Source organism: Zychaea mexicana (genome assembly GCF_025766255.1).
Source record: "Zychaea mexicana strain RSA 1403 chromosome Unknown BDB00scaffold_1, whole genome shotgun sequence".
NCBI lineage: Eukaryota > Fungi > Mucoromycota > Mucoromycetes > Mucorales > Lichtheimiaceae > Zychaea > Zychaea mexicana.
The window spans coordinates 62,125-88,218 of NW_026516664.1; the positions used below are offsets into that span (position 1 = coordinate 62,125).

At 42.7% G+C, this 26,094-nt stretch overlaps 9 protein-coding genes across 9 annotated transcripts; 5 read left to right on the forward strand and 4 right to left on the reverse strand.

The window, feature by feature from the left end:
• The first annotated feature begins 1,614 nt into the window (after positions 1–1,614).
• BDB00DRAFT_793957 (copper fist DNA binding domain-containing protein) lies at positions 1,615–2,369 on the forward strand. The gene is made up of 4 exons (XM_053121271.1): positions 1,615–1,710; positions 1,812–1,825; positions 1,930–2,187; positions 2,266–2,369. Exons 1-3 carry the CDS (start codon positions 1,680–1,682, stop codon positions 2,140–2,142), a joined length of 258 nt encoding a protein of 85 aa, XP_052985701.1. The 5' UTR covers positions 1,615–1,679; the 3' UTR covers positions 2,143–2,187; positions 2,266–2,369.
• BDB00DRAFT_534 (uncharacterized protein) lies at positions 2,073–3,393 on the forward strand. Its single transcript, XM_053117761.1, has 2 exons — positions 2,073–2,077; positions 2,152–3,393. The coding sequence occupies exon 2, from the start codon at positions 2,271–2,273 to the stop codon at positions 3,111–3,113; it is 843 nt and encodes a 280-aa protein (XP_052985702.1). The 5' UTR covers positions 2,073–2,077; positions 2,152–2,270; the 3' UTR covers positions 3,114–3,393.
• BDB00DRAFT_924149 (uncharacterized protein) lies at positions 3,336–5,315 on the reverse strand. The gene is made up of 3 exons (XM_053128760.1): positions 5,033–5,315; positions 4,732–4,944; positions 3,336–4,646 (listed from the first exon to the last, which is right to left on the reverse strand). The coding sequence occupies exons 1-3, from the start codon at positions 5,184–5,186 to the stop codon at positions 3,673–3,675; spliced, it is 1,341 nt and encodes a 446-aa protein (XP_052985703.1). The 5' UTR covers positions 5,187–5,315; the 3' UTR covers positions 3,336–3,672.
• A 7,480-nt stretch (positions 5,316–12,795) lies between these two features.
• On the forward strand, positions 12,796–13,461 carry BDB00DRAFT_885667 (uncharacterized protein). The gene has a single exon (XM_053128424.1). It carries the CDS (start codon positions 13,044–13,046, stop codon positions 13,452–13,454), a length of 411 nt encoding a protein of 136 aa, XP_052985704.1. The 5' UTR covers positions 12,796–13,043; the 3' UTR covers positions 13,455–13,461.
• Positions 13,462–13,939: 478 nt separating this feature from the next.
• Positions 13,940–14,669, reverse strand: BDB00DRAFT_782955 (uncharacterized protein; the record flags this gene model as incomplete). Its single annotated transcript, XM_053120342.1, has 3 exons — positions 13,940–14,014; positions 14,090–14,234; positions 14,323–14,669. The coding sequence occupies 3 exons, from the start codon at positions 14,667–14,669 to the stop codon at positions 13,940–13,942; spliced, it is 567 nt and encodes a 188-aa protein (XP_052985705.1).
• Positions 14,670–17,122: 2,453 nt separating this feature from the next.
• BDB00DRAFT_753162 (alginate lyase-domain-containing protein) lies at positions 17,123–19,774 on the forward strand (the record flags this gene model as incomplete). Its single annotated transcript, XM_053118672.1, has 3 exons — positions 17,123–17,827; positions 17,906–18,208; positions 18,293–19,774. 3 exons carry the CDS (start codon positions 17,123–17,125, stop codon positions 19,772–19,774), a joined length of 2,490 nt encoding a protein of 829 aa, XP_052985706.1.
• Positions 19,775–20,068: 294 nt separating this feature from the next.
• On the reverse strand, positions 20,069–21,211 carry BDB00DRAFT_752963 (acyl-CoA N-acyltransferase; the record flags this gene model as incomplete). The annotated part of the gene is made up of 2 exons (XM_053118659.1): positions 20,069–20,647; positions 20,780–21,211. 2 exons carry the CDS (start codon positions 21,209–21,211, stop codon positions 20,069–20,071), a joined length of 1,011 nt encoding a protein of 336 aa, XP_052985707.1.
• Positions 21,212–21,466: 255 nt separating this feature from the next.
• On the reverse strand, positions 21,467–22,483 carry BDB00DRAFT_866322 (uncharacterized protein; the record flags this gene model as incomplete). Its single annotated transcript, XM_053126208.1, has 6 exons — positions 21,467–21,588; positions 21,684–21,958; positions 22,033–22,047; positions 22,154–22,215; positions 22,295–22,333; positions 22,415–22,483. The coding sequence occupies 6 exons, from the start codon at positions 22,481–22,483 to the stop codon at positions 21,467–21,469; spliced, it is 582 nt and encodes a 193-aa protein (XP_052985708.1).
• Positions 22,484–22,591: 108 nt separating this feature from the next.
• BDB00DRAFT_793976 (ribosomal protein L10-domain-containing protein) lies at positions 22,592–24,247 on the forward strand. Its single transcript, XM_053121272.1, has 6 exons — positions 22,592–22,878; positions 22,979–23,109; positions 23,186–23,244; positions 23,310–23,504; positions 23,607–23,906; positions 24,032–24,247. The coding sequence occupies exons 1-6, from the start codon at positions 22,838–22,840 to the stop codon at positions 24,110–24,112; spliced, it is 807 nt and encodes a 268-aa protein (XP_052985709.1). The 5' UTR covers positions 22,592–22,837; the 3' UTR covers positions 24,113–24,247.
• Positions 24,248–26,094: the final 1,847 nt, after the last annotated feature.

The window sequence follows — 26,094 nt, forward strand, 5'->3', positions numbered from 1 at the left end:
GCTGCAAATGGAAGCAAACAATAAATAAATATGGGTACTGTAAACTTTACGTTAGTTCACCTTCCTTCTTTGGATTTTAATATGTACTTAGCCGTACGTACTTCGCCACTCAAATACGTAAATCGGTTCTGACGCTGTGTATCTGTACTACATGATTTTGCGTACTTCCTATCTACGGCTTTACGTAACTTCATATCTTTTCTGTGCCTCGTTTGAGTACTTAGATCATACAAAAAGTAAATGGCATAGATATTGGGAGTACGTGTTTGCTTGTATCTGGTATGTGATGAACATTGTGCTTTTCGGGGAACACCTCCATTAATGATACATAAGACAACACATCGCCAGCGCAAGCGATATTATCGCTATGTCAGGCGCGCGCACTTGAAAATGGCTGCAGGGAGCCGCGACGAACGGCCAACGGTCGTCGTAACGGCTAATCTGAAATGCCAAGATTACCTGCTTTTGGTCCCATCCCGCACCTGATGTGCATCATCTATAGGCTTTATTAGTAAAGTTAGACGTAGATGCTATGACACGAGTACTGTTGTGCTACTGTACCATGAATAGTACATATCAAGGTACTATCTTTACTTAATCAAAGCATGCTACTGTGATGATGACCGATAAGAGAGTACTATGACAAGCCAAGTTCACGCTAGTTGCAATCTAAGGATGATTTACTAGCTCCCAAGTCGATACTTTCATTGCGAGCACTTAGGTAATACATGGCTTATGAAGCGACATCCACATTGCTCAAATACTCTAAAACAACTCCAACAGTTTAGATCATTCTTTTGCTGTAGGAAAAAAGACGCAAGACTAGGACGGCTCAAGGACTCCGCCGCTCAACCAAGAGGTATATTAAATGTTCATATCTTACTACTCCTTACACTGTCTATATACCATACCAGCAAGAAACGATTTTTAGATGGTCGTATCTGGAACTTAGAGCAATACCATAACATTGAATTACAAGGTCAGCCAGTTGCAAGTATTAAATGACTACGATTCGAACCTCATGGGCCGTTCGCAATGAAGTGTAGCACGCTTAATCTTATATGTATCTCTTACAGGCTGTTGACAGGGAACGAAACGCTGCTCTCATAAATTCGAAATATTTGATTTATTACATATGTTGTCACTTACGGCTGTCCTCTGCACCGTCCTCTAGGACTCCAAAGGCCTGCTGACATTGAGTAGCAAAGAAATTAATTAATGGATCGCTTAGAGAACGCTCAACAACTAGCTGGTGACTGGTGATGAGCAATAAGGTATCGATGAAGGTAGGATGGCTATAAAGCCATCGATAGCCGAAATGTCACGGAGTATTGACGCTCCTACACCGCTTCCCGTAAGGATGCAGCGTACGTAAGTAGATGGATAAAAGTACTATCACTTTTATCCCTTGAGAAAGAAAATTGCTGCAAACTGACCTATATACTTCTTTACTCTATATTGTAATTCTAGCGTGCTGTTTATCGTTACTAATGCATCTATTTCTCTTATATGTATGACATAACCAAACATGCTAATAAAGCCCAAATGCCCAAATAACCCGAGGGCGGCGTTTAAAAACCTGATTTTCCTAACTTGCTACTGTTTTGTCCCACCACCAACCACCCTTCCACCCTTTCCTGCGCTGGTGCGCGCACACAGATACAACAGCAGCCGAAAGAATGATTATTGACGGCAAAAAGCTTGCATGTGGTAATTTAGAGAACGGCATTGACTTTTTAATTTGAGAGAATTACAAAGATATAGTTTTACTGATAAACAGTACCCAAATTTTACATACATTTTCCCATTAGCAACATGTATCAAAGTAAAGTGGTCAACATTAGAAACGCTGAACAAATAAACAAAAAAGCATAATTTTGGAAAATTTAATGAATTAAACAATAACAATTTTTCTTTTTTTTTTCCTAGGGCCACCGTGCATCGCATTGCAAACACAAAGACCGTCCATTGGTAGAAATTAAGAAAAAGGGTCGCCCAGCTACACAGTGTGAGCGTTGCCGAGAGCTGCGCACAGTGAGGCAATTACATGTAAAGTGCGACTGCGACGACAATTTAGGTAAGCGTGATTTTGTTAAGGGAAGAAAAATCGCCCACGTTTTTTCTAAAATGGTGATCTCTTGAATATTACAGAAACAGCGCGAAAAAGAAAACGAACAGTGCCTTCAGGTGAGTATTAAGTTAGGATATTGCAAAAGCGTGCATGTATCTATGCATTTTGACAATTCACACGTTCCATCCAACTAGATAAAATGATGAAAGAGGCTGCAAAGTCAAACTTGCGCTTGATTGCACCGAAACTTGAACAATCGTTACCACAGGAAGAACAACAGCAGCAGCAGCAGCAGCAGCAACCGCAATCTCCACAGCAACCACCACGGCTATCACCATCGCCACCGCCACAACTTTTGGAGCAGCAGCAAAAGATAGTATTTACAAGTGATAGTCCCCCAGCAATGTCCTGTGGATCTTCCAATACCAGCAGTTGTTGTTCTACAAAGTCGAACAATCCAGCTACTACCAGCAGCAATTGTTGTTCGACTAAAACGGTTAACACCAACACAACTTCGACTACAACTAGTACTACTGCTAGCCAGCATAAAGACGGCAACGATAACACTACCACTAGCAGCAACATATGTCCTCCTTCAGGGTGTGGATGTGGTATAAAAGAAATATTACCAAGCGAAATGAGCAGTCATCTTGAATCGTCTTCCCCGTCATCCTCCTCCTGCGGAACAAAAGCATCGTCGTCGTCATCATCATCATCATCGCCACCAACAGAAGCCAGCAGCGGCAGAGTGCGGATAGTCACATGTCGATGCGGTGATTCATGCGCTTGTCCTGGCTGTGATGCACACCCTTCACGCGTCATGAAGGGACAAAATGATCCTTACACTGGGTTCGCGACAGACGACGTCCGACGACGCTTATCCATTGCCGCCATATGTCTCCCTTCGGATGCGCCGCCATCAAAACGTTCTTCTGAACAACCAACTTCGATCTTGAGAGAAGACGGCATTGAATTATGCGGATGTGGATGTTCTCAGACATTTGACGCTTGCTCAGACTGTTTTCGAGAACTGTGTCATTGAAGAATCCTCCTCTCCCACCAATCCATATTGACTTTTGCGAACTAGCTATTATACAGGCTCCCACAATAACTACTACTGATTATTACTACTACGATTACTACTACTACTGCCGCTGCTGCTATTACTACTTCATCGTCATCATTGTCATATATATGTACATATATCATCTTAAATATCATTCACTCATCTCTCTTACTTGTAACATTTCCTTTTTGTTTATATATCATCCTAATTTATTATAAAGTGTACACAACAAAGTTTTCACGGACTAAATAGATATGTACTAAGGCGTGGGGGTGCAGTTTGAAAAAAGAAGGTGTCAATGTAGAAAGAGAGGGACAGAGAGAGAGAGAGAGAGGGGTAGGAACGCAATTTGTCTCCCTTTGATGATGTTGGAAGAGTGGGGTTTTTTACCCCTGGAAAGATAGGCTTTTTTTGTAGGGCAGCTTTTTAGTCCTTGTTGTTTCATGCAAAAAGAAGAAGAGATTGATAGGCTAGTATTATGAGTATATGTTATATAAGGTCGTGGTAAGATGGCGAATAAAGGGTTACGGGTAAATCAGTCCTGGGAACGTCGGCGGGATGAGTTGCTAAGGGCGCTCCCTGGCCTCGAGGGTGGGTGGTGATGGTGGTGGTGGTTCTCCAACATGATTAAAGACGGCGATGATGCATTAAATGACTGTGAAGCCATCAGATTGCTAGTGCTACCACCGCTACCAGTATTGGCGGTGTTCAAATAGGGGTATACAGGTTGCTGCTGTTGTGGGTACATGTAGCCTACGGGTGCTGCTGCTGCTGCTGCTGCTGGTACTGCATGAGCGGGGTAATATCCATACTGTTGTTGTTGTTGACGATGCTGTTGTTTATTGATATTTTCCAAGGATGAAGCGGAACGTTGATGACGAGGTCGTTGTTGATGGGCAGCATGGTGATGATGGTTATGATGATGATGATTATGGTGAGGATGATGCTGCTGCTGCTGCTGTTGCATGGCCATTTGTTGGAAACTAATATTATGCGATCCCGGTTCTGGCAAGTTGGCCAACAGTCCCTTTTCAATTTTAACTTTGGAGGGATTCAACTTTGGCTTTTGGCGTTTAGCTTCGGCTTTTTCCTGCTCGAGTTGCTTTAGGAGATCCATGCCAGACATGCTGACCCGTTGTTGTTGCTGTTGAGCTTGTTGTGGGGTTCGTAAGAAGGACGGGTGCTGATGTTGAAACTGAGCTAGCTGAGTGTGGTGATGGTGTTGCATTTGCTGCAGATGGTGGAGGTGCGATCCCTCTGCAAAGTGCTGTTGCTGTTGATCTTCTGAGCTGTGACGATGATACTCAGAGTCGCTGTTATAGTAGTGGCTGTTGCTGTTGTTGCTGCTGCTGTTGCCGCCATCGGAATGGCGTTTTGTCATCTCAGCGTGGGGACGTTGTTGTTGAGGGGTAGGTGATCGTCCGTGGAGATTGCTCGTGGAGCCAATGCCGCTCAATCGTCGGTATATCGGGCTGGGTCGCGACTCGGCGTCACTGTCACCATCATCATCTTAATTGATAGATGAAATAGACATGGCGTTAATGATATGAAGGATATGACGGAATCAATTTGGGAAGCTGAGTTGCTTAGTTACCTTCGTCTTCGTCATCCTCATCATCGCTAGGCAAAGGCTGTCTGATCTTGCGCTGAACTGTTGTAGAGGTAGCGCTAGTTTTGTTCTTTCCAAGAGGACGATCTTCATCATCCGAGCTATCCTGATCTTCGCCATCCTCATCCTCGTCATCCTCCTCGTCGTCACTAGGGACGCATTGGCGATTACGGTCCCTGCTGCGCGGCGTTTTCTTTTCTGCACGATTGACTTAGTATGCATATGCAACAAGGAAAGAAACACACACACACACACACACACACACACACTAAACTTTTCTTCTTACCTTGTGTAATGGTAATGGAGGGAGTGGAGCTGTTTTTCGTGGTGCGAGGCTTTGGACGAGTTGTCAGCAAGGGGGTATTCTTACCAGCCAATAAGTCTGGCGTGGTGTCAAATGAAAGACGACTTAGATCAAGGGCGATATTGTCGACGGACATTGTTACAGAAGGGGTTTTTTTTTTCAAGAAACAGCAAGCGTGTTGCAAGATAAAGAGAAAAAGGGAAAAGAGAGGAAAACAAAACGGTAATCAGAATTTTTATAAAAAGAACATTTTTTTTATTTTGACGTGGCGAAGGAGTACTCCAAAAATCCCTTTCTCCCCTGACCAGTATCTCTACAACTTGCGCGTGCGGTGCTTAAGTATATTACAAAAATAGGTATTCTTTCTCTCTCCCGGTCTCTCGAGACGCTCAATCAAATCCAGAAAGAAAAAAGAAAACAAGAGCTACAATACTTTATCACAATTGATTGGTGACGGCCCACCTCTAATTAAAGAAGAATGAAAGCAGGGTGCGTGGTTGGGGTCTGGGCCTATCATAGCTTGCTTTCTTTCTTCTGCGGGCTTTTCTTTTTAGGTTGACGTATCGAAAAATTTGTTGTTGCTGAAAAAATGCATGTGCTGATTTTCCCCAAACAAACAATTTAATGTGCTATTTATGGGTGCTTCGCTGGTAGAGCGGGAAGACACGGATGCATCAGCATCAGCAGCATCGCCATCAACAATAATTAATCAACAATAACAATAACAACGACCTATTCTCGGTAACTATCTATTAAGCCGCAAACCCAAAAAGAAAGTTTAGGTCGAGGCTCGTTTGTTTTTATGTGGCGCCCTGTGCGATGCTAACAGACATGATGGTGGTGACACCGCTAATTGGCTACATAGATCGACGAACGTGTGCGCTGTAGATTTAGTATAAGCCGCACGCTGTGTGTGCGTGCGGAGAGAAACAAGTGCTGCCACTGTTGGTACTGGCCGTCCCGTTACACAGATCATTGGTAATTTCGCCCTTTCCCTTTTTCTTTTTTCACTGGTTGACCAGGCCAACCGACTACCTGTGGCTACCCTTTTGGAGGCAAACAATCATGTAAAGTGTATCATTGTAGTGAAACCCATTCGTTTTGCAGAATCGAGTGAGCGCACACCCTGCACCTGCCTGCATAAACAGTTATGTCTGTTGGCTGAAACCGACTGCTGTTTGCAAACCAGCAAGTAGTTAAGAATAGCCTTCATTGTCAAATTCACCGCTATAAGTTCCGCGCAATATAATCTCTAACAATGAGACCCTTATTGGTCCCCATGGTGCTTAACTTATTTAGGAAGGTTTCTTTTTCTTATGAGAATTGCACAGCACGGCCGTTTTATCGCTCAACAGTAGTCATTGCTTTAAATGTAGGACGAATGCAAGAAAGCAATCCGTCCTCTTTTGTTGCGATTCATATATATTACATATATCAAACTAGCAGTGGCATTGATATGTGCAGACTTTGAAAAAAAAAATTGATTCGGAACACGAATGCTACATATTGCTATCTATCGTAATTACTTGACAACAGAGTCAGTGTAGCAATTATGCGGCGTGCGCAGAAGATGGTCATGAACTCGCAGAATTGGCGACGCTTGCTTTTGCAACTGCTGATAAATGCCCCAATCTTGCTTATCACTCCTTGCCTTTTTTAAGGGTGGACTGATACACATATTATGCATAAATCAATGCTGCCACTAATGAAGTCTCCCCTCTCATCTCCTTTTCTCTCTATCATATCTTTCTTGCTTGAAGCTTTTGGAACAAAGATATATCAGTAAGGTCGCGTGATGCGGATGATTGGATGACACTTGATTAGGTGAGTTAAAAAGAATATAAAGAATCCCAAGTGCTGGGTTCTTAATAATCAGGCCTGAATTACGCGTTTCATATGTATTACGCGCAGCAGTGTCAATCAGATAACCCGATTGGTACTATGAGTTTCCTCATTATTGCTATCATTATCATCATCGATCGTCATCATGTGTACCTTTTGTTTCTTCTCAATCCTCAAAAGAAAAGAAAACTAATTAATCGTCACTATAGTGATTTCTGTGTTCTGATTTATAGCACAATGAATGAGCAGATTGTATGTACTGTGTACTGCTCAGTATGTATGCATGTATGCTAATGTACGTTCCTTCATGCAAACGCCCGAGAAAACGAATAGAGAGGAATGTGGTGACACATGGTTACAAGACAAGCTAATCCTATTAGCGGGGGAACAGAGAGCACCCTTCTCGCTTTTTGCTGCTGGAGTAACGATACTACTACACATTAATACATAGCTAGAGCATGCTCAGGCGTGATATCGAAGGAATTGTTTTTAAACACTAAAAATAGACATATGAGTAGCAAACTTTGATGAGAACTCAACAATTTGGCAAGAGCACATTATATCATGATTAAATACATACATACTTTGTCGTTCGTGCTGTTTTTTTTTAATGGTAAAATACTTTCATCGAACGGTGATAGATCGCGCATATACGGTGCTGCTTATAAAAGCCCATATAGCTCTAAAGCTGAGCTACTGCGCTGCAACGCCAATTATCTGATGTAGCTTAATGAATATACTCTTAATTGGGCTAATTATTGGAAAAGCCATTAATGTCTATTGCACTAGCATGAGATTTGCGTAAAAGAATTTAAAATGGATATACATGTAACTTATGACGATCGTGGAAATGGATTAGTCTGCATTGAGTAATATATGAACATTGGGCGTTTAATATTTGCATCTAGGAAAAGGGAGCTACTTCTTACCCATTGCATACATGCATGCAAGCGTAGTATTAGGAAAGATACATATATGAATATGCCCTGCTGATGGCGCCCATATCATATACAGCTGATGAGCTGATATCATCTTCAGACAACCTGTTGTGAAACATAATTTCTGTGCGCCAATGTATGTTTGGCAGCACCTTGACCTTGTAGGTGAAGTAAATGGGACCTCTTTGCAGTAAAAGAGCCATGCAATGAAAAAATCTTTCTGTAAAAATCATTTAAGTTAGCCCAGTATCGTCTCAGTAAGAATAATATATCGCGGTTCAGCTCCTGCATTTTTCCTTTTTCGAGGTGACAACAACACACGCTAACATCAGCAGAAAGCAAAAAATAAGATGATCTTCGCCTTCTTAGAAATCATAAAGAGGGATAAATGTTGGCAAACTGCTTTTTCCATTATTATCTATTGATTATGAAGGTTGTATCCTTTCCTCTTTTAAAACGTCATGATTGGTTTCATTGTAGTTGTAATTGCTATTCTTATTCCCGGTTAGCTTTAGAAAACAGATGAAGTGTAAGTTACTTTGTCGCCTTCTACTTAAATCGAAACCTTATGTACCTCCTCCCTTGGAACCTTAAAGTATACATACTACCCCTGAAATTATGTGGAGTATCGAGGAGAGCACTAGAAAATGATCAACGGTAATGCAATACCGGTTGTGTAACTTTAAACGGGTTTTTATACTGCACAACATCCTCATTCTTCTGACTTAACTCGGCTGCTAGACTACGATTGACCGGTTGGTAAGCATAACAGGATACTACTATTTTCAGTACAGAGTTGGTATTGATGGATAGAGATTTTCAGGCGTGCATAGTATGAAATGCTACTCTCTACTACTATGTCGGTTTTATGGATACTTACCGTATCATACTACACTCTAATTACGGGTAGCTATTTGACATATGCATCGCAACAATCATTCATCTTTCTGATAGCAAACCGATCCCGCTCCTGCGTATGTCGTCCACCCATCAATTAGCAAGATACCTTGTATAAAAGAAATCAATTAGCTTTTCCCTTACAATATATTACCTCAATCATATATTTAGAGCTTTACATACAGCAGTATTCATATTAGCAATAATAATCAAAGGAGATGGTCACGATAGTGACCGTGCTAAATTGCTGCAAAAAAAGGGAGTATACAATGTGGCCTTGCTTATATGTTAATTAAGCAGTCAATATGAGTCTATCAATGAACTAGATAGATCGCGTTATAATGAAACTATCCAGAGCTACTGCTTGAGTGAAATTCTCAAGAATATAATATATTAAAGTATCGGATAACGGAGACGACGTTGTAAGTGCCTTATTATTGTAATTTACATCTTATCTCACTCTTTTGCTTATCTTGTCATCATACGTTTGATATTGATGCCGATTACTTGTAACCAAATTGGAAAGATCGCATAAATTCAAGGAGTGAAAATTACACTAGCTAATGGGATTTTATATTGACGAAATCAGCAGAGGCAGTGGGCCGAGCCTTGTCAATTTACGGATTTCCAAACGTGAAATGTTGTTATTTAGTACATACTTCGATTAATCCGTCGACATATACTACTCTCTAATTCGTATACATATTCAAGAGTATACAATTACGCGTAGAACTGGTGTGCATTTTTTTAAATGATGTACTCTTTTCAAGCAAATTTCAGGTTTCATGGACATTTGCCCAGCAAACACTTATACTACATAAATATGTACGTCAAGAAGAAGTATGTTTCAAGCTGACAGCTGCATTCGGTACAAAATATAAAATATGAGAAACAAAGGAAATTTATGTAGAGGAAAAATAAGAAAAGGAAGAAATCGATGATGGTTTAAAATGTTAGAAAGAGAAATACAAAGAGAGAAACCTTTCTATGTAGCGCGCTGTGTATATGTAAAGTATTAAGTATGTACAGGCGCTCCTGTATAAGTGTTAAGGTCTTAAGCAAAGCATGTTAGAGTAAAAAACATTTAGTGTATTTTGTTTTACTGGGCCTATAGCTTAACCTATTAAGTTTGCGTTAAGTCTGTGATCTGTTCCGCTGGGTCTTGTTCTGGCGACTTTTTTATCGCCAAGTAGCGCCACGCGTATTTTCGCAAATCTTTTGGCCTCTCCCATAGTTCTATGATCCTCTTGCACATAATGTCTAACACATGGCCATTCAACGGTCGTTGACCTTTTCATTAGTACAGTAGACCAATGGATATTTTGAACTATCATACCTCTATATATAGTGTCGCTATTATATTATTCATCGTCCCGATCACTGGTAGTTCTAACAGCCGCACCGTAGGTTGGATATCGTCGTAACGGTCCACGCCGTTACGATATCTATGCTCAGAACTATATAGATACTCACCAATATCCTACCTAGTATGTTGAATGTACGAAAGACTAAAGGTTATAAAGCTTTCTTCGCCTGGTTCCTTTCATCCAAGTAGCTTTTAGGTGGCTGATGTTGTATCAGCACCCGTGGCTAAATGCTCCCCGACCTTTGCAAATCGCGATCCTGATAAATCGGTAAAGAGATTGTCAATCGTCACGTTTATAAGCACGACATTTTTTATTCATATTTTTCGTGTCTAAGAAGTGGAAAAAATCTTAAGGATGAACATAAGAGAGTCATTCCAGAATGTATTGATAAAAATCCATCATCCGTTTTGGTACAGATGATGGACCGTTTGCGTCAAAATCGTATATCAGCAAAAACATATATATAGTCTCAAGATATTTTGTTGATAAAGATCATCATAATTTCCAGTATCAAGTTGTCTTCGATCCTTCGTCTTTTCAGACCTCTCTATAAAATGAACTCCCGATACCTATTACATAACTGTAACACATTTTCATATTTCACCCAATTGTTGCAGGTGTGACTTCTACTCGGATTGAGATAAACTAGAACGCGACGACCGACAAAATTATTATAAAGCATTGAGATAACAAGAGACAGTTATTGACATGTATGAGTTATAGGATAAGGTATGTTCCTTTATTCCATTAGTTGTAGATTGCTTTACTGTATATAGACCTAATGGGGTCTGGGAGACCGAGATGTGACGTACTGCTTGTAAAAGAATTTCATCTTGGGCATGGATTGGCTCACTCGCAAAGACATCAGCTTAGATCCATGCACTGGCACCATCAGCAAACCAGCAGAGCAAAATACGACCACCCATCAGCAGATCATCGATGACATTATTCTGCGCAAGTATCCCGATCTGACCAAGGACGGACCACAACAAGCTGTAACGAACGCATATTATCAACATTAAATCGACACAGATGATGCCCCACCTGTGGTAGCACCCGAGTACCGCCGATCACCACTAGAAAGTCAGATCATTGCCGAAGAAGTCAAGAAAATGCTCGATCGTAACGTAGTCCGCCCAAGCACAAGCCTATGGCGATCTCCTGTCATCAAGAAACCAGATAATTCGTGGCGCTTTGCTGCTGACCTCTAAGCTGTCAACCATATCACTTGCCAAAATAAACTTCCACTCCCAATAATCAACCAGCTCTTGGACAAATTACAGGAAACAACATAAATCAACCTACAAAGCAGTTACTGGCTCCTATTTATACGGAAGAAGATAGATGCAAACTGCCTTCGTTGCCAACAGTTCACTCGACGAGTTCAACTCTATGTGCTTTGGATTATACAATGCGCCATCTTATACTTCTCAATTTTTTATTTAGCACGCGCTGTCCAAGGCCTTGAAGGTTCCATGGTATACTCAGACGATGTACTCAATTTTGCTGCTATGGTAAAACAACATAAAACAGAGAGTGACGCCGTCTTGTCACTTCTCAGCAAATATATCCTCTAAATTTCATTTAAGAAATGTCAATTTTTCAAGTCAAAAGTCAAATACTTTGGTTTCTATATCAGCGCACATTGTAACTATCTGAACCCAGGGAAGACTATAACCATTGTATCCTGGAAAACTCCAATCGGTCAAAGCCTTACAACGATTCTTATAGTTCTGCGGCTTTCATCAAAAGTTCATCAGCCACCTGTCAACAATTGCCGCTCCTATATACTGTTTACTCCTCTCAGACACCAAGTTTGCCTGGGATCAAGAATGTCAGTGCGCATTCGACAATCTCTAAAAACAGACTATCACCACTGTACCGACCCTGGCCTACCCCAACCCACGATTACCATACGAGCTGCATGTTGATAGCAGTATCTGGGATCAGGAGCTGTTCTTGTCCAAAATGGCCGCCCTGCCGCATTCGCAAGTCGCACACTCACGCCATCCGAATCGTCATTCTCAGCAACACAAATTGAGTGTCTTGTTATGGTTTGGAATTTACAATACTTCCATTGTTACGTATATGGTGCGACCCTCACGATCTATACCGATTATGCCGCTCTCAAGTCCATTCTCGCCACCATATTGCCAGAGGTCGTCTCGCCCGTTGGATTCTTCTACTACAAGCATACGAATTCACGACTCATCGTTGCAAACGTATCAACAATGCCGCGCCAGATGCGCTTAGCCGTTTGACCAAGAACAAATTGGCCTTACTGTGGAGAATTTCGCCGCTAACAAAGAATCGATCTCTTCATCAAATCGATCTTGCAACAAAATGTCCAGAAGCCATACATGTGGGCCAATCACATCCTTTTTCGACAACACCAAGATCAACCACCCAAACTCGTCTTGCCCACGTGTGATGATCTCGATGGTACTCACAGCTGCATACAATGATAACCTCACCGGCCACTTCGGAGTAGACGAAACACCGGACAAGGCGAACCATTTAGCTTGGTGGACGACCATGAACGAGAATGTCAGCGCATCATGCCAAATTTATAAGGTCAGCACTATTTCCACTACCGCCCCCATGGAACCAATATTGCCTCGTTTTGCTGGAGAAATCTGGGCTGCAGATATCACTACCCTTCCGGAAAGCACAAGGCGAAACAAGTTCCTGCTAGTCTTCAATCGAGTATCTTTCCAAATGGGCTGTCATTGCACCACTTCCAAGCTTCGACGTCGCATTAAGACATGGAATCCCAAACAGACTAATCACTGACAATGGTCTCGGACGCCATGAAAGCAGGATTCTACGACTGGGAGTATCTCGCTCGTTAACGTCAATCGAATACCCGCAGTCTGATGGATTGGTAAAAAAGTTCAACTATACGATCAAGACGTCTTTGGCCGCGTATATCGCAACTAACCCTGCTGCATGGGACGAGGTCCTGCCCTTTGTCACGTATGCATACAACACAGCCAAACAGGTGTCTACTGGTTACTCACCGCTCGAGCTCATGTATCGTCGTCGCCCTGTAGTACCATTGCCAAACGAGCTGTGCCCAGCCGCGAAAACTTTTTAAGAAGAACCATGGATGTACTATATCTCAGTACCCACATACCAATATTACATGGACAGGCTATAGAAAGCATACAAAAGGTCCAAGCTCGTCAAAAACGTTTTGATGACAAAACGAAGAACACCAAAATGACTATAACCGGGAGACTAGTCATGCGACGCAACATGGAAAAACAAACATTCCCAAGGAACGCTGAATTGGTCCGTACATTGCCCTCTACAAAAACAACAAAGAAAGAACATCTTTCAAATCAAGAAGCAAGATGAAAACCAGTTGTTTACAACCACCGCCACCACGCCATTTTTCCTCCCTCTTTCCTTCTCTTTTGCTCTTTCATCGAAAACTGTGTTCATTTTCACGTATTTGCAACATTACAACTGTCCACCACAACAAATCAACTAGACTGTCGTGAATTTGTTTCTAGCTTCTATCCAAAACCTTAACAAAGTCATTGACTTGAAGGACTGCCAGCGTATTCTCTGATCTAATAAGCAATAAATGTATGTAGCACTTCTATTGAAAATAAGATTGTTTTTATGCAAAAGGGTATTATACTAGTTGTTTAATATTACCATCGGTCGATACAACATGTTATGAAAAATGTCTTTCCTTGATGACGTTTGGTTATATATTCTTGAAAAGTCTTATTTTTATATTGAGTTTTTTTGTTCAAATTATTTGATGTGAAAAAAGGTACAGGCGAGGGGATAATAGAAGCTTCGATATACTTGGTTTATTAAAGACGAACGTATTACCCGGCTCGGTTCTTTGGCTTTGAGCAAGCCTTGTTGTAATGCTCTTGGGTAATGAGATGAGCCTCGATTGCCTATTGATTACAATGACGGGTTTGTATTATTATTTTCCTAGCCCAAGTCTGGTAGATAACAAAAATAGTACGTACTGGACGGTAGCCGACATGAGGCTGGGTAGCATTGCCGTTAGCCTTTTTGTAGATACCAACGACGACGGCACCACCGAGACCGACGTTATGCTGGAGAGCATATTTGCAGTTGGGGACTTGACGGTCGCCAGCCCGTTCACGGAAGCTGTCATGTGCGCTTTATAAAGTTTTGGATGGTAGTGACAATGAGCATTTACTTTACAAATAAGTCAATTATTTTACTTTTTAATTACCTGTGCACTGAGCCAAGCCAGTGGCACCAAGAGGATGGCCGTTGGAGATCAAACCGCCCAAGGGTTGATAACATATTTACCGCCATATATGTTATTACCCGAGTCGTGTGAGCCTTGTCTGGGACAGTCAAGCCGAGAGCATCGTATGTCAACAACTCATTGGCGGAGGAACAATCGTGCAATTCGACTACTTGGACATCGTTAGGTGTGATTCTAGCAGTAGCGAGTGTTTCTTTGGCAGCAGAGACAGTCATGTCGAAACCAGCCCATTGGATAGCATCAATGGTCAAAAGACGAGGCGTGTCCGTGGCCATTGACTGGGCACAGATCTCAACAGCCTGATCCATCAAGTTGTTTAAACGAGGATGGTACTCGAAGAGACGTAGCAGACTAACTGAAGTATCCTCTCTTGTTTAGGTAACCGGTTATAGATCCCATACTAGCAATAAAACTGAAAGGTGTTGTCCACCATAGTGCTAAGGCGAAGTTGTTGCGAGCAAAAAAAAATAGAAAGGAGTGTAGGGGCTGGGATAGGTGATCTCTATAACCCAATCAATGCTGGTTTATCGTTGGCTCTTAAAAAATTGCACAATTTATTGACCTTCCCCAGCTACTGCATAACGAACTTCACAAGTCAATAGATAACATAAAGTGCAGTAGTACGTATCACATTCAGACAACGTGGAGCGGCCAGATGTAGCTACGATTATATCTGGACCACTTTTATGCAACGTAAAGTGGAACAGTTTTCAATATAGAGACATATTTAATACATATAGTAAAGCTGAATACTACTACTACAACTTTTTAAAGCACTACCTCCGAAAAATTGCAAAAAGGAACGACAGAAATTGAGTGTGGCGCTTATAAAATCTGTATCACAAGGTTGCCGCCTTTAGGTATTTCTAAAGAGAAGCAGCACATTTAGCGATATGTACGATGTGCTTAAATGCTGTACTGCACAGAAATTATAACCTTGTGCATATGTAGGACAAATTCAGTGTGATGTGGCGACGCAGGTGAGCAAGCCACTTGAGAAGGCTTTTCTTTTTCTCAGGACTATGAAAGATCACAAAAAAGCCGGACTCATACTTGCCTGATCCTAGTACATGGTAGGGAAAGCTTTGAGCTCTTGCAGTGTGTATACACCTGGGGAGTTTATTAGATTATGTTTGGCATAAAACGTTGCATATCTCTCTAATCTACTTTTTGCTAGCGAAAACGCATTATTATGAATCATTTCGTTCAACAACGAGACGTGGCTGTGCAAAAGAAAAATGATGATATTATTAACTCATCGATGAAAGCGTAATAGGATTCGATCATCATCCATATATCGACTAGCGTATACTAAACACCGGCGCATTTTCCTTGATGATCTGCTCTCACATAATAGAAGTCAGATTTCTTCGGTTTTAAGTGACGACCCTTTGTTTCAAACTAATGACATATTAGCCTCCGCAGTAGATCTTTTTTTTTTATTTATCAATCAATACTACTGCGCAACCACTGCTGCCCAGTATTATAAAGGATGCTGCTCGATCAGCAGAATTCGCCACAGAGGAAGTGCCACATTTTGGACTGTTTTGGCACGGCATTCCCAGCAACAGCACCGTTACATTGCTAAAGCGAGAATATGTATGGCGTAACAAGGAATGCCTTGTCAGTTACCAGGTAAAATACCGTCTCCGCCTCACCCCCAGAAAAGGGTTGAGACGCCCAAAAAAGAAATACACTCATTACGCATCAATGTTTTTCTTATGTAACTACAGATACCTGCATATTGAACAAAGAACATTGCTAGCTCTGTCCTCTCTCTATAATGATAGTGCGCGCCATCTTTAATTTGAACCGGAGCTTGCTGGATCTACATGTGCCTGTGTCAAAAGGCTGTTGTTTCTTCTCTTCTTGGCAGGAGATTTCCCTAGCATATTTTTTTGCACAGCCCGTTGATGACAAACACTGGAGAAGTTTCTCAGAATTCTGAAGAGATCTACGACATGCTCAAATATAACCGAATAAGTTGAATAAATACAGTTTATTTTGGGGTGTTCCACACTTTCAAAGCAAAAGCAAAAACCGATTCTCAAAGCCAACGTCTAAAAATAGCATGAACGGTAACGATTTTTGTTTACATCACCTGGGGCGCAATAGTAAAGAGGTCCGATCATTTGATTGTGTTAAACCTACTCTGATTAGTAGCGACTACGGCATATACCAGCCATAGATCTTTAGCCATTTATGGCTAACCTCTCTTATCCATTCTTTGACCTCTTCTCGGCTCTTGATGGCTTTGTTCAAGATGCCACTGGAAGTGTACAAACAGTGCTGTGTGTGAAAAGGAGGTGAGATCCCAGGTTTGTGCACATTTCTCAACGAGAACGTTCTGGCGCAGTAGACAGCGGGGCTTGCCAATAGCACCACTACACACTAACTTTAGTTACTGTCATAAACTATTATCGTATACATACTAAATATTGACACAGTAGTAGTCTATCTCCAAGCTAAGGAAAAAGGCTGGATTGCCCGTGACCTGTGTTTCACCGAAGTGCATTGTGAGGGCTTTTTCTGTTTTGCTTTCTTTCTCTCTCTCTCTTTTCTCCTCCCTCTCCTTCACTTTTCCTCCCTGCCCCGCACACTCCTCCAAACCTTTTTTATTCTTTATTATTTTATTTTCGCCTACATTATGTTTTCACCCTATATAAAACATGATGTAGACATTGCACGATCATCGTCCTCCGCTTCGCCACCGTCATCGCCCGTCAACAAGACGCTAGACTTCAACACCACACAACGCCGAATGAACAATCTCAACCCTCATCTGTCAGACATTACCGTCAACCTCGGCTATCCACCGCGGCGAGAGAGCAGCACCAAGCGAACAGTAGCAGCAGCAACGTCGTACTTTTCCATCAAGGACAAAGTGCTGGAACCGCGACGGTTTTTTCAATACAGCAGTCGAAAATATCGCCAACGGACGCGCTGGGGACGATTCTTCTTGCTTGGCGCCGGCCTCTTTCTGTTTATTTTCATTTTCGGATACATACCCTTTTTCAACTTTGCAAAGACAGCTTCGACGTTAACGACTCCTACTTCTGCGGGTACTGCAGTTGCTGCAGAGCCGCAACGTGACCAGATCCTCCTGTATCGCATCATCGGCAATGATCTTCCGCCGCGGCACAAAGAGGGCCAGACCCTGTCGAATCTGCACTTTATTTTGGAGCACGAGCCCTCGTTTCCAAACTTTCGCAAAATATTTTTGTTAAACCGCATTTCCGATCCTACCAGCGAAGCTGCTGTCGTGCGCTTGTTGGAAAAATACGGCATGGAGTACATCCGTGTTCCCTTTGTCGAAGAAGAGTACAAGCAGCTGGACTTTCGGCTGGAGCATTTTCCTGAGCCAGACTTTTTGCATTCTGATGATTACCGCCGACTCTCCAAAGTTGCAAAGCTGCGTACACTGGATTACACATACCATGACAAAAACCTTTATGCAATGAACAATGTAAGTTTTCTTGCCATTTCGCTGTCTTCGATCAACAAAAGCAAACTGGGAGGGTGGCGCTAACTGGATAGCGTTTAGAATGGAGGACGTAATACGGCTATACAACATGGCCGATCTATCAGCAACGCACGCTGGATCATGCCTTTTGATGGCAACTGCTACTTGAGCCACAACGCATTCAACGAGATCAAAACGCAGCTCGATCGGCACGGCGCAGACACCAAATATTTCGTCGTACCAATGACTCGTCTGTTGAATAACTCGGTGCTGTTAAATAACTTGGACGAAAAACCCAAAGCATTGGAGGAACCACAGATTATTTTTCGATACGATGCAACCGAAGAATACAATCTGAACATGCGGTATGGTCGACGCAGTAAGGTAGGCTAGCCGATTTATACAAGTTTACTTAAGTATATTGAGTAATTGGGAAGATGGAATTATCTAACAATTTTGGATAATTAGCTCGAGTTGCTATGGAGACTTGGTGCAAAGGAAGATCGTCGCTTAAATCGACCCACGGTTGCTTGGGAACCGATCGAGCGTCCATACAGCAAGGACAAGGGAAACTTTCGTACGATCGGGTGGGTTTTTCGACTGTTTTCGGGCAATCAGCAGCAGGAGGAGAACAAAAAGGAGGCGTCATCGATCCGTGCATTTAATCGACTCTTGGCGATTCAGTCATCGTTGGACGGTCTAGATGAGCAGATTGCGCGACGGACGTTCCGACAAGATCGTCTGTTCTTATACAACGAGACCGAAATGGCGAGCATTCGACAAGCGTATTGGAGCAAAGACGGACATGTGGCGACAATGATGGAGGAGCTGGAAAAGCGCGCAGAGGTCATCTTGGAGGATACGCAAAAACGTCTCGCACCAATGTCGGTGACGGATGACATGGATTCAGTAGGGCCTGAGGAACTGCCGTCGTTGTTTGCAAAAGAAGATGCGTCAGCTTATTTAGGACCACTCTCGCAGAACGTGACAACGTTAACGTTGGCAAACTACTTCTTGGGAGCGGAAAAGTACGGGCGATGGGCAGCAAACTTGGTGCGCGTATATTTCCTTAACGAGTTTGCGCTTGAAGACCAGGACGAATACAGCTCTGCACGCATGATTCCGGACAACACGCATCTTCTGGACTTTTTGTCAGACCAAGGCTATTCGTTCCCCAGCCTCAGTCGGGTACCCCGAGTTGTACCAAAATACACTACGAATCGGATCGTTAAAGCATCAGATCTCACAAAAACTGACATCACCGCCTTGCTCGACTCGATGCGGCTTTTGCGTCGCACGCAGATGCTCACGCATAAGGAATACATTGAGCTCCAGGCATCCATGGCAGAGGTGTTGGAGTTCCTCATCACCTCACCCACCGGTATCCATCTTGCACAGTTGACAAATCACCATGGGGTGCTGTACGACCTGCAGGTAACCGCCCTTGCAGCGTTCACAGACGATGTTCGACTGTTGCTTCGTGTAGCCAACCGGTGCCGCATGCGGATCGGCAAACAGTTTATGGCGGATGGCTCACAGCCGTATCAGGACGCGTCTGTCCAGACACGATTGCAGTCACTGTCCGTTCCTGCCGGCGATGCTGGCGCTCTGCTTTTGCAATATGAGACACTTAATCTTCGGTATTGGACCATGCTTGCAAGGGGGGTCCAAAACACTGGCGTGGCCAAGGACATCTGGCACTACACTGCCAAGAACTTTGGACGGATATCGCATACAGTGGTAGCACATTTGAAGAACCATGCCACGAGCTCACCGTATGTCAAGGCGCAGCTTGCCCCGTTGGCACACATGGCGCGCTATGCCTTCCTTTACAGCGATGTAGATCCAAGCAGACAAGATATAATTTCTGATCGACAGTGGATACTTGACTATGCTTCTGATTTCCAACCTGTTGACGACAATGGCACCGTTGCATTCTTAATTCAATAACTCACCCACTTATCCAGTCACTTTTTCAAAAATCACACACACTCTTTTTCTCTCTTCACTCTCCTCATCACACACATTATACATCTACTACTTACATAGACCATTCGTTCTTCTGCATACACTCACTACAACATTACATGTTTTTTCTTTCCTTGTTGTTTACACGCACATACACACTCACACACACACAAAAAAGTCAAAAGAGAGAATGGATACCCCCCTCCTGCATTAACTGATATATATCGATTTTTGTATGTATAATCTATTTGTTGTTCTTTTCTGCTTGTGTTTTATTTATTGTTGTTGTTGTTGTTGTTGTGCATCCATCCATGTCTTTACATTGCAAGACCAATGCGCTTCATATTGTCCAAACCATCCACTGCTGACCTTTTTGACCTTCCTGAATCCGTGCTTCTGTAAAAACTGAGCAGCTGTGCCTTGCAATTCGTTTGTCACTGCATTGACTGTGTGGATATCGTGGTCATTGGCCCACACCATGGCACGGTTGATCAGCACCGTGCCTAATCCGCATCCCTGGAACTGATATTTCACTGCCATACGCTGCAGTGTCGCTGTATGTGGCGGCGACGGTTCAGCAAACACGCGAGGCTTCGACTCCTTTGCAACGAGTAAACTTGGCGTCGACAAATGGTAACGTTCACACACCCAGCGACCTAACCGCTGCCAGCTAGGACCCATTATCGGCCTTGCATCCATCACGGGTTTCTTATAACAGGCCAATCCGACTATGCCGCACGGTGCCCCATCCACTTCGAGCACCCAGAAATGACCTGGTGTCCGTTCATCTTCGGGCAGTAGTTCCCGCACGAGTTCAGTTGCTGGTTTGGTATCTTTGTCAAAAGTAACGCGCTTCTTCTTTTTCTTTTTCTTTTGCTTGTCATCATCGTCGTTGTTTTCTTCTTCTTTTGCTGCTGCTGTTTTTGTTGACGGTGGTGATGATGGTGGTTGTTCTTCTTCTTCTTCTGTATGCTCTGGTGTAGCGACAATTTGTTCGTACTTGTTGTAATTAAGATAATAGATTTCCGGGTCGCTCAAGTCGTTTAGTCGCACTGTCTCGACTTGGTCAACGGTTTCGAAACGATCGGTCAGAAAAAAGAGTGCTGAGAAACCGACGAGTGCCCAGCTCACGGTGAAAAAGATACGTAGTGCAATGCCAGTCCAGCTTGGCATATTCATTCCATGTAACAGCACCGGTACAATCGCGAGTAGATATGCGTACACGGCAATCCAAATTATCCAAGTGGTTGGCGACATTAGCTTGCGCTTGACGCCTTCTGGGACAAGCGCAAAATAGGTGCTGTAAAAGAGGTAGTCGACATATTCGCGATCGGTGGGTCTATACGTCCGTATACAAAGTTTCGGATCGTTTGTTGTTGTTGATGATGCTGGCGACGATGACGATGCGGGTTCCGCCATTTTGGTTTTATTAAAGAAAGAGCACAAAAAAAAAATCGAGCTCGTGGGTGTTTCAAGTTGGTTTCCTATACAGTAGGACTGTTTTTTGTCTTTTATTGCTATAGGATGCTTGCTAGAATGCCAAATGCAGTGAGAAGAGGAGATATGCAGAGAAGGATAAGGATGGGCCAAGTGGTGGTGCGGCGGGTCAGGGATAAAGAGAGAAGTAGGGTTATACAGATATATGTGTTTCTTGTTGCAGTGTGTATGTGAATATTAGCTAGTCGACGACGACTGGGAAGATATCCGATGACCCAGAGACACCGGCTTCAGCTGCTGTCGCCTTCTGTGGCGCCACTTTCTAAGCTCTGCCGTGCTCTCTTGGCCAGCCTTAAATACTTTTAAGAAAGTATATATCAGACATGCTGTATAATTGTTTTCCGTTTTACCTTTTACACCTCACTTTTCTTCCAATTTAACTTTTTCCTCTTACGTTCTTTTTCAGTTTCATCCAACTTCTGCAAGAAATCCTGTCCCACGTTGGTCGACCCCGTCAAGGATAAGTTCATGATTTCCTTGAGCCGTATCTTGAATGTATTTTCTAGTGTTGCTGGAAGCTCGTTGTCGATGATCAGGCCGTATAGCTTTGTGCCAAACTGATAGAAATACGGGGAAATTTGTCGAAAGTCAATGCTGGTTGGACTTGCATCTAGCGCGTTGCGCACCCGGGTGCCGTATGCTCTGGGTAACTCTATGGTCACTATACTCCTGGTTTGTTTGTTTTTTTGTACATAGGTTATTAGGTCTAGAACTGCTAACGTTCAATAACAGGAACAACTTACCCGCCGTCCGGAAGCCTGATGAGTTTTTTGTCGTGGATCACATAAGAAGTAGTAGCAGTGCCACATTTTTTAGTATTGCATTTTTTTTTATCGCGCCTCTCCGCAAAACTGTAGAGCTAACCTATATTGTGCGAGCATTTTGGCAATCCAAAACGGCAGTTCGACACGCGAATTGGCTGTAATCTGGAATTTCCACTCTAATAGTGAGTGGGAGCATCTTTATTTTTGTGAAAGTAAAAGGAAAGTGGAACGATCGGTTCACCTCGTTGCCGTCTCCTGTTAGGTTTGCAGAAGCATCCATCTCATGAAGAAAAATGCATGGTATTTTCTATAGGGGAATGGAAACATTGACATTAAATTTCCCAATTTCTATACTGCTTACTCGAGTGACAATACGCACTGAATGTTCTGCTAGGATGGAGTCTATGTCGTAATATTCTTCGTTATTCATGGTGGTGAAAGTGGACAAAAAAGGGCCGTTGTTCCTCGTACTTTGTCTGAACTACTTTTTTTTGAGAAACGCCAAACGCCGTTCGCGAAAACGCGACGCGATTTTGGCAAAAAATCAATTTTGTCGCGTTCGTGATATATACAGCTCGGTATCTTCGTCGTTCTTTTCCTTTGTCTACGCTCTGATCATGTATGATTGCTTTAATAGCAGAAGTGCTGCTACGATTTGGTATGATCCTTGACTCTTGATCTCATGGGTCAAGAAAATGGGTAGTCCTATTTTGTGTGCTCCTTTTTGATTTTGACGATATTTGAGAGATTATGTACAGACAGCATCCTGTAGCTATTTTTTATCATGGGAACGCTCGGGTACTATGAGGCATTGAATGTAACCAGGTAAAAGCAACTGGTTTCCATGTTTATTATAGGTTCTTAAGCAAGCATGCTGCCATGCAGCTTTGCAGCTCTCTGACAACAAATTTTACGGATTTGGAAGGTCACACAGTGAGCTGGATCCCAAAACCGCACTCGACACTTTTTCAAAAAAGTGGTGGCTTAACAACTCCTGGTTAAGCACATTCACTTTTTTTTATCTTACAATGCCCAAGTCAAAGAGATCCACAGTCGGTAAGTTGTCTGTTATTAAGAGTCGTTGACGAATTTAGAGGTCTTTCTTGCAGAGCAGTAACAATTGGATCTATAGTATCACTCACCCGGACCGAGAAAAAGGGCCATGAAGGAAAGGAAAAGTTGATCGAAGAAGTGAGTTTTATAGCACCGTTAGTTGACAGCAGGTGAACATAAGATCTTATAAAAATTCTCTCTAGATTCACGAATGCTGTGATAGATATGATTACATTTGGGTTTTCTCTGTCAAGGACATGCGCAACACGTTTTTAAAGGAAGTTCGTAATGATTTCAAGACGTCCCGTTTGTTTTACGGCAAAAACCGAGTTATGGCCAAGGCACTTGGTACTACACCCGAAGAAGAATATAAAGAAGGATTATCAAAGATCGCATCGGTAAATAAGAGAAGCGGTTATATATAGAGAAAGAGAGAGAAAGAATGTGTGTGTGTGTGTATATGCAGATTGGAGATATTTAATGCTAGTACATGCATATAGGAACTCCACAACGAAGTCGGTCTGCTGTTCACAAGCAAGCCATACGATGAAGTAGTTAAATATTTCAGTGATTTCACACAGCCTGATTATGCACGGTCGGGCGCTATTGCAACACAGTCGATCGAGTTACCGGAAGGCCCTGTTCAACGAGGTGCTGATCCTATGCCACACAATATGGAGACATTGTTGCGGTCCTTGGGTATGCCCACGATGCTCAAAAATGGCATTGTTACCCTACCTATTCCTTACGCTATCTGCAAGGAGGGTGAAACTCTGTCAACAAACCAAGCACATCTTCTTGTAAGTGATACTTGCTGCTGTAATCTTTGCTGTGAAAGGAGCGGATGATACGTGAGAGGGTGTTGGAGATAAAGACAGTGGGGTACAATGAATTAAACTTGCATTACCATTATGCACTGTTTTAGAAACTGTTCTACCATCAACTTGCAGAATTCCGGGTCCAGTTAATCGCCTGCTACCACAATGGAGAGGTTAAAATGGTGTAGAAAAGAAAGGAGATAGGCATCATTTTTTGAGTTTTACATCTTGCATATTATTTTTTCCAGTTTTCCACATATTTCACACATCAATAATTAAAAAAAAGGGCTCCAATATCTAGGATTTTAAGGGGTGAACGAGGTTTTTTTTCGCTATCTTATGTCGTTGTAAATACGCTATTGATGTTATACACATACTTTTTATGGGGGCGTCTGTGCGATGAAGAAACCCCGCATACAGAAAGGAGCAGGATATGTGAAGTAACAAGAGGGCTATTGTTCGCGTGGCTTTTGGGGAGGTGCCTCGTGGGCCTCGTACCCATTTTCATGTCGCCTTGTGAAGCTGCCCTTTCTCGAGTTAAGTTCCTCATTTATGCCCTCCCCCTGTGTACTTTCGCGCGATACAAGATTGGGTAGCAATGTAGTAATGATAGCAGTAAGAGCTATTCTCGCATGTGGAATTCTGTGCCGGTGCCCGTGGCAGCTTAGTGGGTCTCAACACATCTGATGTAAGCGCACGCAAATGAAATACTGCTTTTTCATGTTCTCACTTGGGTTGTTTTGTTCCATTTTGTTAGTGCTATTAGAAAAGTCTCTATAAAGTGAAAATCCATACAGTCTACTCAAACGATTTCTACCAAGCAGGGCAAAATTTAAAGTAAGTGCTGATTCCATGCCTTATTGCAAGCAAAAAATGTAGCCAAACAGCGAAATAGCATACAGGCTGTCTGTGGTCAGCGGCTTGCTGTTTCATGTTTATTCTTTATTAAATAGAGAAGGTTGACTGCATGACGGCGATCATTTGTCACAAATGTATCTGATACGAAGGAATGAACATGCTCCTGGGTTATTGACAAAACAATAGTGATACATGATTTCATCGACCGAATAGCAAGTGACCAAGTACTAGCGCTTCAGGGCTGGCCGTCAGACCCCCTAAATAAGCATGGACCCTTCCTTTCTTCCCTGGGCAAATTTCACGCGCATTTGACTTGCATGCATCTCCACGTTGACTACCACGTTTCATCTTACAGGCGGGGGCAGTGGGCGAGTGGATGACATAAAAACACACATTGGTCCTTTCCCTAGAGAAAGCCGTCCACACATAAGAAAAAAAACCCTTGTCCGATCGCAAGGAGTTTATAAAAGATCAAAACAATACATCCTGGGCTCGTTCGCATGGACGATGGGGACACTTAGGGCCACTTCACGGATCCAGAAAACCACGGGTCAGTTACAAAACAAAATAGAAAAAACGGGCCACTTACACGCGACGGCTATATAACACTCGAGAAAATAGAATGAAAACTCCCAAGTGCCCTGCTGCTGAGGGTTGAAAGCGCAAAACCTAACAAAAAGCATGGATAGAAAAGCAGCGTAACATCATGGAAATTATAAAATAAAGTTCATTATGACGATGTTGAAATGAGGAGGAGCACAATAACAAGACCCGTCAATGACGCAAAACGAAAAAGAAAAAAGAAAAATAACTATTAATTATGACAAAGTAAAAGATGTTATGACGAAATAGCCGTAATGGTCTCTCAGGGGAGGAGGTGGTAGCTCCTCCCCCCAAAAAGAGAAGGAATTGAGGAGAGGACCACATTATAGGATCATAGGAGCTACTCAATATTACTGCTGATATATTTTTACCATCCCGATCCGATCATGGTGCGTGTTGAACCATCGATCCTTGAGCCATACTCCTCTTGCTTCCCCTCCGCTCCTATATGGGCCTCTGTTGACATTTTATGCAACGTGAGTAAAATACCCAGGAGTGCGTGTTACTAGCTTCAGAAGAGGGGTGGGGTTTACACCGGAAAACTATAAAAAAGACCGACATGTTGGGATCTACCATTGTTTCTCTACCTTATTCCAAGCACTTCACTTCTACTTAACCTTGCTTATCCTTTCTATTTCTTTACTACCTTTTTTCCAACTTTAAACCTACTTTGCTCACAATGGATATCAAGAACCTACTCAACACTCAG